Raw genomic sequence first — 13787 nt, forward strand, 5'->3', positions numbered from 1 at the left:
GGCCGAAATCTGAAGTCTCAGTGCTGATGGGGCTGTGCCTCATCCGGAGGCTCCAGAGGGGGCCCCCCCTCCGCCCAGTCCTGTTTCCAGCTCTGGGAGCTCCTGGCGTCCCTTGGGTTTTGGTTGCAAAATTCCAGTTGCCGCCTTCCAGACCTCCCTGTGCTTCTCTGTTTTCTCCTTTTCCGTCTCTTATAAGGACACTCATCCTTATATTTAGAGTCCTCCCTACTCCGGGACAGTCTTCTCTAGAGACTATTTTCCTACTTACACATGTAAAGATAAGGTCACCTTCTGAGGTTGCAGGGGGACATGTTTTCTGTTGGGGCCGTGATTGAGCTCACTGCACGTGGTGTTGGAGAGCTGAGCTTCGGCTTCTTGGACCATGTGCTGCGTTAAGAAAAGCCAGTTCCTGGCAAGTTTCCTTGGGAAACCTATGAGGCAGATACTCTGAAGTAGACTGTTGACCTGCTGGCGAGGATGTTAAACTAACTTCTCAAGGACAGGACACACAGGCGCAGTTACAGTCACAGCACACGGTCTCTGTGATGCAGACAGAAGCAGCTGGGTGGAGGTGGTCCCGGAATATTCGCAGGAGAAGTGCTAAAACATTCCTGGGAAACCATGAGAATCGTCTGCTGTTAAACATCGCCATCCATCTCTCCTCAACTCCCACCCCTTAGGAAACAGCAGAGTGAATCTGGAAATGTATTGAGAGGTGGTTGCAACCAAAATAAGAACCAGCATTTTGAGAGATTAGACTAGATTATGACAATGGGAAGTGTGTACATGATTTAAAATAAGTAAATTTCATACACGAGCGAGTGAACAGAACCATTAGTTGCAGGCTTGACTCTGGTTGGAGAGCCTCTGTATTGTCATGTGAGTGTATAGACTGTTGGCTTGGGCAGGTGAGGCCAGGGATGTCTCTACCTTCTGAACACATTTATGAGCCATGGTCCTGATGGTGGATTTCTGTCCCTGCAGCCCTTGGAAGCCTCAGTCAGCGTGTTTGGGTCTACTTGGAGATGTTTCAGCAGTGATAACTGCCTGTAGCAAAGAAGCAAATGCAGAATGGGATTCTTGTGGGAGTGATGGAGCTGCACAGAAAACTCCCTTTGCTCTGTGATCTCAGGGACCCCCGCCTGGTGCCTGCATCCTCACCTGTGCGCCTGAAAGTGAGGCCCCTGGTGCGGACTAATGGAGATAATCACAGAATTAAGCAGAACTCAGCAAAGATGGTTAGAAGTGGATCCAAATTAGGGTTCACCAAGAATAAGCAATACAAGCCAGCCTACTATTTAGGTGTGTCTTGGTCTCACCATATGTGGGTACAGAGGAGGAACACTCAGCCCATTCCAGGCTCTCGGGCAGTTTCCTGAAGGATGAGACTAGACGAAGTTCATATTTTATTTCTAATGGGATTTTGTTAGTCTGTGACTCTGGATCTTGAATACCAAACTGAGAAGTCAGGAAGCAGTAGGAATGGGAGTTCTCTTCTTCCTTTAACAAGATATTTTATGTGTTAAGTGCCACCCATGGTGAATTGTATGCTTTAGAGAAGAATTCAAACCCACCTACAATGACTTTAACTTTAAATGTTTCTATTGGCATCTAGAGTATACATAAGGAAATAGGATGAGATAAGGTTTAAAGCATAGGTTGCGATTAAGCTGGTTGATCATAGTTTACACACAGTAGCAATTTAACACTTCAAGGTTCAAAAATACACTAGATTTCAGTAGATATATAAAATACATGCTAAATGTGTCTGCTAATAAAATTTATTTCTATAAAATCTTTTTTCACTGGCTTATTTGAATAAATGCTCCCCCAAAATATTAAAAGCTTGAGAATATAGTTTCATAGTTATGTGTTTAAAAGACAGTTCACATAGTAATAGTGTCAAACATTAGCTATAGGTTAGGAATGAAAAGTGGTTCAGACTCTTGGTTCATATTTGCTTGAGGAACTAAAATTCTGATTTTGTAAAAGTAATTTCATATTTGTAGTACAAAATGATAAGTGAGTAGCAGCCACCTGCTAAAACACTTAAGAAACAAAGGTGAAAATATGAAACATAGACAATTAAGACAACTTAATGCTAAATGCTGTGTCTGATTACTAATAACAGTAACAGGATAAAGAAAAAAGGTACCCGGGGTTTCTCTTCCTAGATTGCTGCAGAGACTGCCCGTGGTAGGGGGCCCCCCTGAGCCCCTAGTCTCAAATGCAGAGAGCATCTTCATTCCCTTTTCTGTCCTGCCCCCTCTTGCTAACTACAGAAAGTAACTGGGGAAGGGTGGGAGTAGGAGGAGACATGGATGCTGACCTATTCTGCTGGGTAGCATGGTCATTCTGAGGTGTGTTGCAGGTGGATGCAGGGAAGGATTGGAGCAGCAGATGGACTGAGAGATGTGGTCTGTACTTGCTGCTGTCAGTGGGGAGCACAGTGCTGAAAAACAAGGAGACTGGGGAGCAGCCAGTGCTCTGATTGGTGATGCGCTGAGCTCTGGATGCCTCAGACTATCTGCATGCTTCCAACTGTAGACATGTGACAGGCACACCCCTTTCACACAGAGTGGGGTCCAGGGAAGCCAGTCTGTCTCTCTCCGTCTGAACAGTTTTATCAAGGGCTAACTGACACAGAATAATCTGCACGTATGTACAGTATACGTTTGCTAGGTTTTGCTGTATGCGCCCATGAAGCCATCACCACAAGCAAGAAGGCAGACATGTTCATCATCCCCAAAGTTTCCTCCTGCCCCCTTGTGATTTTTATATCTAGACATTTGATTTGGTTCTTCTCTCCATTCTTTTTCTTGAGCACATGGAATGCAGTCATAAGCACTGTTTCATTGTCCTTATCTGCTCATTCTTGCCTCTCTGTCATCTCTGGGTCACTTTGAGTTGATTGCTTTTTCTCCTTGAGATGGTTCCTAGTATCCTGCTTCTTTGCATACTTGATTTTATATTGTGTGCCAGATATGGAATGCCTGCTGTTTTTATATCTTAGTATTTTTGAGCTTTCTTCTTTGGTTAAGTTACTCAGAAATACTTGGATCCTTTTGGTTCTCACTCTTTAGCTTTGGTGGGTGAGACTGGATCCTTCCTGTGTGCTTTCTTGAATCCCCCGTGAATATGGAGTTTTCTACTTTGCCGGTAGGGATTGTTGTATGAGCTTAGATATCCTTCCCTGTAATGCTTTTGGGTAGCATTTTCCTCGGGCTTATATAGGTTCCTCATAACCTTGTGCTGATCAAGGGACACCCCCCCCACCCCCGCCACCTGCATGTCTCTGGGGTTCTGTGCAGCTCTGTTATCCAGCACTCTGCCTTGAGAACCGATCTCCCCAGACTCGCAGACACGTCACCTCCACGTGAGGGTCTGCCTGAGTCTGCCCTCCCTGTGTTGGAGTCTGTGCAGTCTTCTCTTGGCAGCAGGTTGGGGCGCTGTAGGGCTCAGCTTGTGTACTTCCTGTCTCCCAGTGCTCGCTGCCCTTTGCTGCCTGCTGTCCAGGGTCTTCAGGACCTTTCCATTTATTGTCTGTTTTTTTAGTTGTCAGTCTGTCTCCTGATGCTCCATAGTACCCTGAACACAAGTTTCATAAGATACTCATCGTGAGATGGGAGGAGAGGTATGGAATTAGGGAATCATATCTTCGATGCTTTGAGAAAGAACATCTCTGAATATGATATTGCATAGCATTCAAAATCACAACTTGCGTGGATGATATTAGTATTTGTAATAAAGTAGAAGAAATCATGGCACTTCTAAAAAGGATTGGAAAGTATTGAGGAAAGAACAAATTTGGATAAATAGGCAACAGAATTACTGAAAAGGGTGATTCATGAGAAAAAAAAGACAGTGCTAGGAAACTGAAAATGCAGTGGTGGAGTGAAATCCATATTGCATGTGAAAGTGAACTTAGATGATACTGCAGGATGGCAAAAGAATGTAGTAGGAATGACTGATTCTAAAATGCCTCAATTACTGCATTTTTTGCATATGTAATTTCTTAAATACAATCGGAAAGTAAACAGCACCCTGGAGAAATATGTGCAGTATAGAAGAAAGGGTTGATAGGGATGTTAACAGAAAAAGAATTTTTTAGCAGAAGCAGTGGACTTCCCAGGTGGTGCTTGTGGTAAAGAACCCACTTGCCAATGCAGGAGATGTAAAAGATGAGGGTTTGATCCTGAGTCGGGAAGAGCTCCTGGAGGAGGGCATGGCTGTCCATTCCAGTATTCTTGCCTGCAGAATCCCATGGACAGAGGAGCCTGGAGGGCTACAGTCCATGGGGTTGCAACGAGTTGAACGCTGCCCAAGTGACTTAGTACAGCATAGCAGAAGCAGCAACAGCAAAACAAACACCCGTGTAGAGAGCTGTGGTTAAGGGGATGTCATCTCAGGTGGCTAACCAAAGCAGAAGCAGTTGTTTACCGAATAGCTAAGAACGTCCGACTCTAAGAGTAATAGATCAAAACACCTCTTAAAGAGGGATCTAGTCACCGTTCAGGTTGGCCTGAGGGAAAAGGCCGGCCCAGGGGGCTCCTGTCCCTGGTCCTGCGTGGTTAGCGCAGACAGACTACCCAGGCAGTGAGATGCAGTGAGTTGCACTCACGGCAACAGTGCGTTCATTGACATCTGTAAAGCAGGAAGTGCGACAGACAGGTCACTGTGTAATAGCACAGGAAAAGAAGAGTGTACACAGAATTGTTCATAGTGCTTTTCTCCCATTATGATTGATTTCCTTTCTTAAATTTCTCTTCTGCCTGTGAGGCTGCAGAAGGGATTGGATAATCCAGTTGGAAGAAGGGATTCAGGTGCATGTCCTGCTGCTGAATTTGCACAGCAAATCCCTGTATGTAATAGACGTGGTGGTGAAGTGTGGCGCTACAGCCATCCCAGGTCACTTTGGCTGTGCAATTCTGTTTCTTTAAAAAACAAGCCCACCTTCCTGTGGGCATGGGCAGCTTTATTAGACACGCTGCTGCTGCTGCTGCTGCTAAGTCACTTCAGTCGGCAGCCCATCAGGCTCTCCTGTCCCTGGGATCCTCCAGGCAAGAACACTGGAGTGGGTTGCCATTTCCTTCTCCAATGCATGAATGTGAAAAGTGAAAGTGAAGTCGCCCAGTCGTGTCCAACTCTCAGCGAACCCATGGACCACAGCCTACTAGGCTCCTCTGTCCACGGGATTCTCCAGGCACGAGTACTGGAGTGGGTTGCCATTGCCTTCTCCGGTTAGACACATTAGATAGAAATAAAGCTTTTCTCCATGCCCAGTCTGATTATGCTCCAGAGCATTATGTCACAGTTCTTTGACTTTTTAGGCATCAGTAGGATTTCAGAAACTCATAGATTAGTCTAGGTTAAAGAAGGAACAGTAATTAAAATACGGTAGTGATGATTTAGTATTAATGGACAAGTTGCTCATTTCTGTCCCAAAGAACAATTATCAGAGAACGTACTCAGCCATACAGATGGCCAACAGGCACTTGAAAAGATGCTCAATATCACTAATTATGAGAGAAACACAAATCTAAACTACAATGATGTATCACCTCACACCTGTCAGAATGGCCGTCATCAAAGTGTACAAGTAGTAAATGCTGGAGAGGGGTGGAGAAAAGGGAATTCTCGTATAATGTTGGTGGGAATGTAAATCCGTGTCACAGCCATGGAAAACAGTATGGTGATTCCTTAAAAAACCAAAAAAGCTACCATATGATCTATCAGTCCTACTCCTGGGTATATATCTCGAGGAAAAAACCCTCTAATTTAAGAAGATATGTGCACCCCAAGGTTCATAGCAGCACTATTTATAATAGCCAAGACATGGAACCAACCCAAGTGCCCATCAACAGATGGTTGGCTTACTCAGCCATGACAAAGAATAAATGACTGCGATTTGCAGCACCCTGAATGAATCTAGAGAATATTATACTTGCCAAAGTAAGTCAGATAGAGAAGGGCAAATATACGCATGTGTGGAATCTAAAGAAATAATACAAATGAATCTATATACAAAACAGAGACAGAGTAACGTAGAAAACAAATTTATGGTGCTGACCCCCCCGCCTTGGGGATGGCACAACCGTAGCATGTTTTTCTGTGATTTTCATAGCTCTATTCCTGTCTAACTGAGAAAGTGGATCTCTGGGTAAAAATCAGATTCTTCTGTTCATCTTTTTCTTTCAGCAGCTTTATTGAGGAGGTATCACCCATTTAAGCTGTATGATTCTATCGCTTTGAATATATTCAGAGTTGTACATCTGTCACCTTACTCAATTTGTGAATGTTTTCATTAGCCCGAGAAGATAACCCATATCCCTTATCTGTCAATCTGTTCACTTTCAAAAAGAAAAAAAGGAGCTTATCCAGAAGCCATACAGCAGGCCTACAATAAGCTAAACTGTTGCAGAGATATTCCATAATTCTAAAATTTGATCTTTGTGGCAGTATAATAACTGTTGTTTTTGTGTGACTTTATGTAGCAATGAAATATTCATTTCATTTCTCAGGAATGCTAATGGTAAATGTTACGTGATACAGTGTAATCATGAGTGATAGCCTTTGCTGTGTTCTGTTGGCTGGAAACAAGCCACAGGTCCCCTGTGTTCAAAGAGAGGTGCTTACCTAGAGATATGAATCCTGGGAAAGTAGAGTCACAGGCACCACCTCAGAGCTTGTCTGCCATGACCCTGAGCAGTAGGCCAGTGCTGACTATTTCACCAGTGATTAAACTGAGCCATAGAGATTTTCTTGTCAGTGGTCACAGAACAGCAGTCATTATATATGGAACTTCTTTATGTTAGAATATTTCCTGGCTTAATCCCTACGTACTTCAATGGAAAAGTAGGTAGAGACCCACTTGCTTAGATCTGATTCCATCTTAGGCAGTTCAAGCTTCACACCTGAATGGTCACTTATGCCACTGGTTTCTGGGCTTCCTGTGACTCAAGATGCTAGGTATATATAGTACTGGTAAAAGTGTTTTGTAAACTAAAAAGAACTTGTATAGATGAAAGCTGGTACTATGACTTATTAAAGTTATGGTTTGAGAATCTGGCATTTGGAATGCTGGTTTACTAAGTTTTTATTTAGACAAAGTGTATTAACTTTTTAACTATAACCTTGATTCAGTTATTATTAATACTGGTATAAATGATTATTCTGGGAGAGTGATTTTAAAATTCTAAGTACATGAGAAGCTTAAAAGTAACTACAAAAAACAGTTGTGCTAATCTGAGAAAACATTTCCTAAATTTTGGAAGAAGAAATAGATAACCAATCATGTCCTTACTTGTATCACTAGATCAGGTTTTAAAAGTTTCTGATCATTTAATATGAAATGGAAAAACTGTAGATAATATTCAGTGGAGTCTTTTTCTTTATGTCTGCTGCACTCTTTGGTTTGATACAGTTCATTCCTACACATGGGTGTGTGTGCAAGAGAGAAACCGACAAACATGATTGATGTAACATTTTTCACTGGATTTGGTTTTTTACAAAGTATAGTTAGAAGTTAATACTTGATCTCCGGTTAGGTGCTTTTTTTATTTAATGAAAATCTGTAACAAGTGAGTTCTTCTGTCCATGAATCTTTTTTTTTTTTCCATCCATTGCTCTGTCTGCTCATCAAGGTCTGAGAGGCTCACGTGGCAGTGTTCCTCTTGGAGCCAGCTGGCTAGCTGTTTAACTGTTCTCCTTCCACAGCATGGCGTTAACAGGAGCAGGGCAGTACCCTGAGGTGCTAGTTCTCAAACTTTGCTGGCATCACCTGGGTGTCCTAAAATACTCTTGTTTTCTGACCTCTGTGCCCACATATTCTGATTTGATAGCCATATGATGGTGCCCGGGCATTGGGAGTTAATACATCTCCCCAGGTGCTTCTGATGGGTGGCAGAGTTTGTGAACAGCTGTATTAAGGACTGAGGACCTGGAAAAATCCATGTTGGGTCAAGCAGGATAAGAGATTTTTGAAAATGAGGTTCATAGCACCTGGGATTCTGCATTTGATAATGCAGTTTTGCAAAGTCTGGAAAAGATCTTGTATCTGGAAATGAAACTGGTCTGCAGTAGGAGTTTCTTCCACAAATGGAAGTTTGGCTTTATGAGTCCCATTAAAGCTGTGTTTGTCAACTCCCTAAGTTTAGGCCTTTCTTAACTTGGTATGAAAAACCAAAATGGCACAAACAAAGGAACAAACAAATCCCCAGAAACCTGGAGCTCAGACTGTTTTCGTAACTAACGAGGAAAGAAATTTTCCCACGCATTAATCAGTGCTAGCTAAAAAAGAAAAAGTCAAAGCCTATTTAAAATGTGGAAAAATTGCTTCCTAATATTTTAACAGAGAGAGACTGAGAACCCACAGCATTGAGTCGTCAGGAAAACTGAAGATCTCCCCTGAGCAGCACTGGGATTTCACTGCAGAGGACTTGAAAGACCTCGGAGAGATTGGACGAGGAGCTTACGGTTCTGTCAACAAAATGGTCCACAAACCAAGTGGGCAAATAATGGCAGTTAAAGTAGGTGAAGCCCGTGATTATTTTGGGTACTTTAATCCGTGAGACGGAGTGTCTGGGGGCGGCAGCACCACTGCTCTGTTCCTGCCGTCCTGGGCGCGCATGGGGCTCATGCAGCTCCTCTCCCAGTTGCTCTGCGGGTGGTGGTCTTCACTGCTGGCTTGTTTGCTCCCCTCTGGAAATACGAGTTGTGACCCGTGCATGTGCCCTGCACCCCTGGCATGATGCATTAATGTGTTTTGAACTTCAGGCCCTTCCACTACCAAGGTGAGTTCTGGTCGGGCGGCCGCACCCTGGGGACCTGGGCGGTGCTGCGGGGCGCCAGGCGGGAGCCAGACGAGGAGGCTGCGCTCTGGGTTGGGCGGGGTGCGGGGCTAGGGCTAACAGCAGGCTTACTGACGGTTTCCCGGAAACCACGCACATGCTGTTGCCACTAACCTCAACCTTACTCGGTCCTGACCGGCTCGGCTGCTCTGTGTGTGTTTCATCTCCACTCCGTAGGGCCCCGCGAGGTGTGCTGACACGCGTCCTCCGTGATGGTGCTGTCACGTCTGTCAGTACTGTGACTGTCGTGAGTGGCCACACGTGCAGATTGGCCTGTACACGGTACCTGGCAGGCTGACGTTGGCACCTGGGAGGAGCCCATGGTTTCCACCTGACTCCCCAGCAGACCCATGTCAGTGTAGTTTGTTCATCTGTTCATTCAGATGTTTAACTGAATGTTCCCTCTCTGTAAGAAACTTCAGGAAAATTGATGATGGCTGGGGGCAATTTAAAATGAAAAAGGGAAACATGAGATAAGGCCACACTCTCATCGAACTTAAAATTCTTATGGGAACAAATACTTTCCTAGTTTGTAAGAATTGAGAATGAATTTGCAGACAGTCTAAGTGAATCATCTTTCTGTTAGCCCCCCAATTTGAAAGGTTATCAAAATGACTTGATGAGAGGAGTTGCCTGTTTCCTGCTTGACTTTTGGAAGTGGATTTGTGTCACATTAATGTAAAAATGCTTCCTGTATTGAAGTTTATTGTGAGTGAAGTGTTATTCTTTTAGCCTCCTTCACTGTTAAGCAGTTTTCTTTGCTGGGTTGTGTAAAACTAATGAAAAATTGATGGTGGGGCGAAATCTTAGGATTCTCCCTATGGAGCCTAACCTATTTTTGGCCGTATTTCTTTTACAGTGTGGTGAGAACTATAGACTTTTTCTTGGGAAGATGCTTACATATACAGCATTTTGCATGTAACCACAGACCTCTCAATATGCACAGGCTGGAACCTCTGCTTTGGATTATCTGTTGAATTAAAATGTTGTTTTCCTTGGAATGTAAAATAACTTCTCTCTATGCTGTGCACTGTTGTGTGAGTGGAAAGAAAGTCATTTTATTTAGACTGCTCTGCACAAGCATTGCATTGTCCTTATGTACTGTCTGTGCATGACACTCACTTTTACGTGTCAGAGGTTGAAGGGAAAACTATCCTGTAAACTAAAGTTCTAGACTTTTTTCCCAGATGCCAGGGAAGGTACTTTTAGTAATTATGTCCTGCTTTTTTCAGTCTGTGCTGTTCTGTGCTTCACTCTGTTGATCAGCATCATAATCTGTTTTGGTAACATGGATAGACTGCAGCCATGGTTAATAAGTTTTAAAGGAAAACAAAGAAGTTGCTTCATTTTGATGTTGAAGATTTTAATTTTAATTTGCTAACATTTGCAACTGTATAATGCTTACTCAAGTTTTGAAAGAATTTAAGAGTGAAAATAGGAAACTATCTGCCATTCATCATCTGACTTTGAGAAGTATTTCTCAGGTGGTCTTGGGACCTACAGACGGATGCCTGTCACATCTGTACTCACCAGGTGATACTGTCTCTTTATCACCTTGAATTCTTGAGCAATCATGATAGTTTAGCATTGGGGCTGTTGGGAGGGCAATTTAGAAAGAAGGAAAAAATGAGACATGGCCATGCTTTCATTTAACTGGGTAATGTGACATTCCAGTCAGGATATTGATGGGGTGTAACGACTGGAATCTGTGAGTTCAAATAATAATGGAAGAGTAAGTGTTTGTGCATTTGTGTAATTAAAAATTGACACCCGTTTGATGACTGATGCATGCCATAACTGCACACTTTAAAATGTATTGTTGTTGGTCTCTTTGAAAATACTTAGCTTTTCCTCACATCCGAGAGTCTATTCGCTTTTCACTTCAGCTCACAGACCAGATCGACAAGTACAGATACACAGAAGCATTGTGTGATTAAGGATTTAGGTGTGACTTTTTCACGTGGATGGCTCTATTCCTGATCACGCACTGGGTTTAGCTCTGAGAAGAGGAATATGGAGATTTAAAGGAACTGGTTCACACTCCTGTGAGTCCTCCTTGATGTTGGGGAAATGAGACAGCCACTTGAAGTAACTGCACACTGTCGTTTGATGCACTTTGGGAATGTATTGCCACAGGGTTTTTTAGAGGTCAGGAAGGTCATCCTCTGACACTGGCCCTTTGGGCTTGGATCAGCATCCTCTGCAATAACATTTCATGCCCCAATTTGCATGATGGTGGAATAACCACTAGATGAACACATGAGACACGCAGTCACCATCCTCTGGGAGGGAAGTAGGTGTCTGCTTAGCTCTCTGGCAGGGCTGGTTGTCATGGGGAAGGAGCCCAGGGTTCAGACCAAACAGCTGAGAAAGCAATCAGGGTTAGAGAAATTCGGATCTGGGAGAAACCCCCAGCGGAGTTAGTCCCAGATGATCAGAATCTGATCCAGGCAAATCCAGGGACACCGGAGAGAAGAATCAAGAAGAGGAGCTGTCTGTGGCTGGAGTGGGGAGGCACGGCTAACTAGGATCACCTCCCAAGGGCTGGAGGAGTGACCTCATGCAGGCCTGGACCACCACTGCCCTGTTGGTAGGTCCAGATTGACTTCTTAAAGGAGCCTGCCCGGTTCTTGTTTGTAGGGAGAGTAGGAAAGAATGAAAATTGGAGGGAGAGGGAATAAAAGAGAGTGAAGATGGAAGGCAGTGGGGTTAACAGGGAAGTCAGGTTCTCATCTCAGTGCAGAATGGACCTGATCTGACCATTGGGTCAGATGGGAGGTGTTAGGATTGTCATTGTTAAGATGAGCTTTGAGTCTTCTAATTGAAAAGTTATCTGAGTTGATTGGGAAAACAGACCAGCTCTTTGAAATTTGCTGCATAGGCCACACCGAGTTAGTGATGTGACCGTATAGTACATTGAAGGGTTTCAGGTGTTTTCCATTTCTTGGTGGTCTGCCTGACTTGTTCCTTCCACCCTCAGTGTTTTTCTGTACTCTTCCAACTCTCCTGTTGCATTGGTTTAATTGTTCCTGATCCTGAGCTGGTAACCTGATCTTGATTCCTGCATTCTTGCCTCTCCTTGGTATCTGGCTCTTGACACCAGTGTCCCTGACCTAGAATTGAGACCTAGGTTAACCCGATGACTGCTGGGAAGGGCAAGAGCTTCCACGTGCGGTGTCAGCACCCACAGCCCCGCCCTCCCTGGGCCACGTGATCTGCTCACTTGCAGGCCTCCTGTGTGGACGGGGCTGCTGTGGGAAGAGGTGGGAGTCTGCAGAGCAGGGCTGGGTTTCATTTCCCTGCCACCGCGGGCAGTTTTGTTGATTCTCAAGGGCCCACAGTGGTAGTATTTGATTATCTGGATCACCTGTGGGATGCAGAAGCTATGGCTATCTTTTTTTGAATTGATACTGAATTCCAGTGTCTGAAGCTCTCATTTGATTAGATCAGGGGGCTCATTAGGAAGACCAAATTGATTGCCCCATATGATTTCATGTTGCTAATGTTGCTTGAGTGTTGTGAGTGAAACATGTCAGTGGAGCGCTTCCTAGGAGGGCAGATCCTGAGGAAGTGGCAGGGCTGTGCGCCCTGCCCCCCAGTCCCTGGTGCTGTGGGGCTAGAATGCCTCGTGTGCACGGTTTATTTTGCTGTTGCTCCTAGTGTTTTGCTGACTGTGGGTTCTTTCTGTTGACAGAATTATATGTAACCCCCAGCAAATACAGTAGACAGCATTAGTGCTCTTCTGGTTGTTGTGATGGAGCGGGGTTGTGATGTGTTTGTACTCTTCTGGTTAATGTGTGTGGTGATGCCTATCCATATCAGAAGCCCCCGGGGCAACAGCTCTGAGGAACCTTTGGTGTCCAAGTGGGATGGTTTGAAAATGGTCGCTGTAGGTGAATCTAATCAGCCATTCAGTGTTTTTGAGGATTCTGGATACCTAGTTTCTGAAAGCCTTTGTTTTCACTTGACTGACCTGACCGAATTGTGATGTAGGACTGTATCACAGCTTGTATATAATGGTTATTTGGAGAAGCAGCTGTCTTACCACACCTCTCTCTTAAGTGAGGATTGTCTAGAATGATGTTTGATATACCTCTGCACATTTTCTACCATTCTTTGTTGTCTCACAACCATGCCTCTGAAACTGTGTATCAGATTTCTCTCTTGTCTCATTGTATTGCCATGGCTGGCAAAGTGGTGATCTGTCATTTATGATCTTCAGGCCCTTACATACTTCAGTGGTGAGGTTAACAGTGTGCTCTTTACATCTGGGTGATGTCATTAGTGAAGGGGAAGATGATACCACACTTGTCAAGACATATCAAGCTTGTCCTCAGGGCAGCTCATCCCATGATGTGGTCGCACGTGTTTTTGGAACTGATCTCACAAGTTGTCTGATGATGCACAGCAGAAATACGTAGAAGGAATTGAGCATCCTCAGTGAGAAGAAGGGGAGGTCCTGCTATTAATTTGATCAATACACATTTGAAAGTTCATTACGTAGATTCTAAGGACTCAGATGGGCTTCCCAGGTGGCGCTGGTGGTGAAGAACCCAGCTGGCAGTGCAGGAGTGGTAAGATGCCTGTTCGATCCCTTGGTAGGGAAGGACTTGGGTGGTTTTGCAATTAAGAATTAGTATTCTTTCTTCCTGCCTTAGTAAAAGCGTCTGTTTTCATAATTTAAAACAAATGATTTAACACACACAATTTGTTATTCCTTGACATTAAAGGCAGTTTTGCATTTGTGATCAGCATTACAAATACTCTTTTTTCCTTTTTTAAAAATGGTTTGTTTTGGCTAATGTTGCCATCTGCTTTGACCTTATTAGTGACAGTTTTGTGAGGTATCAGGGACATTTTTGTGTGTGGTCTGTTTAGAAGACTAGCAATGAAGGCTGAGATTCTTGCTGCCACTATGGGGCAGAGAATCCTTGTTTT

At 44.0% G+C, this 13787-nt stretch overlaps 1 protein-coding gene across 3 annotated transcripts in view; it reads left to right on the top strand.

Moving 5' to 3' along the window:
• Nucleotides 1-13787, top strand: part of MAP2K4 (mitogen-activated protein kinase kinase 4) — a 78596-nt gene that overhangs the window by 39935 nt on the left and 24874 nt on the right. For all 3 annotated transcript variants that reach the window (XM_070479123.1, XM_070479122.1, XM_020907077.2), the window contains one exon: nt 8354-8528. In XM_070479123.1, coding sequence (XP_070335224.1) covers nt 8354-8528 — 175 coding nt within the window. The remainder of the gene's footprint in view (nt 1-8353; nt 8529-13787) is intronic.

This window comes from Odocoileus virginianus, chromosome 17 (assembly GCF_023699985.2).
Source record: "Odocoileus virginianus isolate 20LAN1187 ecotype Illinois chromosome 17, Ovbor_1.2, whole genome shotgun sequence".
NCBI lineage: Eukaryota > Metazoa > Chordata > Mammalia > Artiodactyla > Cervidae > Odocoileus > Odocoileus virginianus.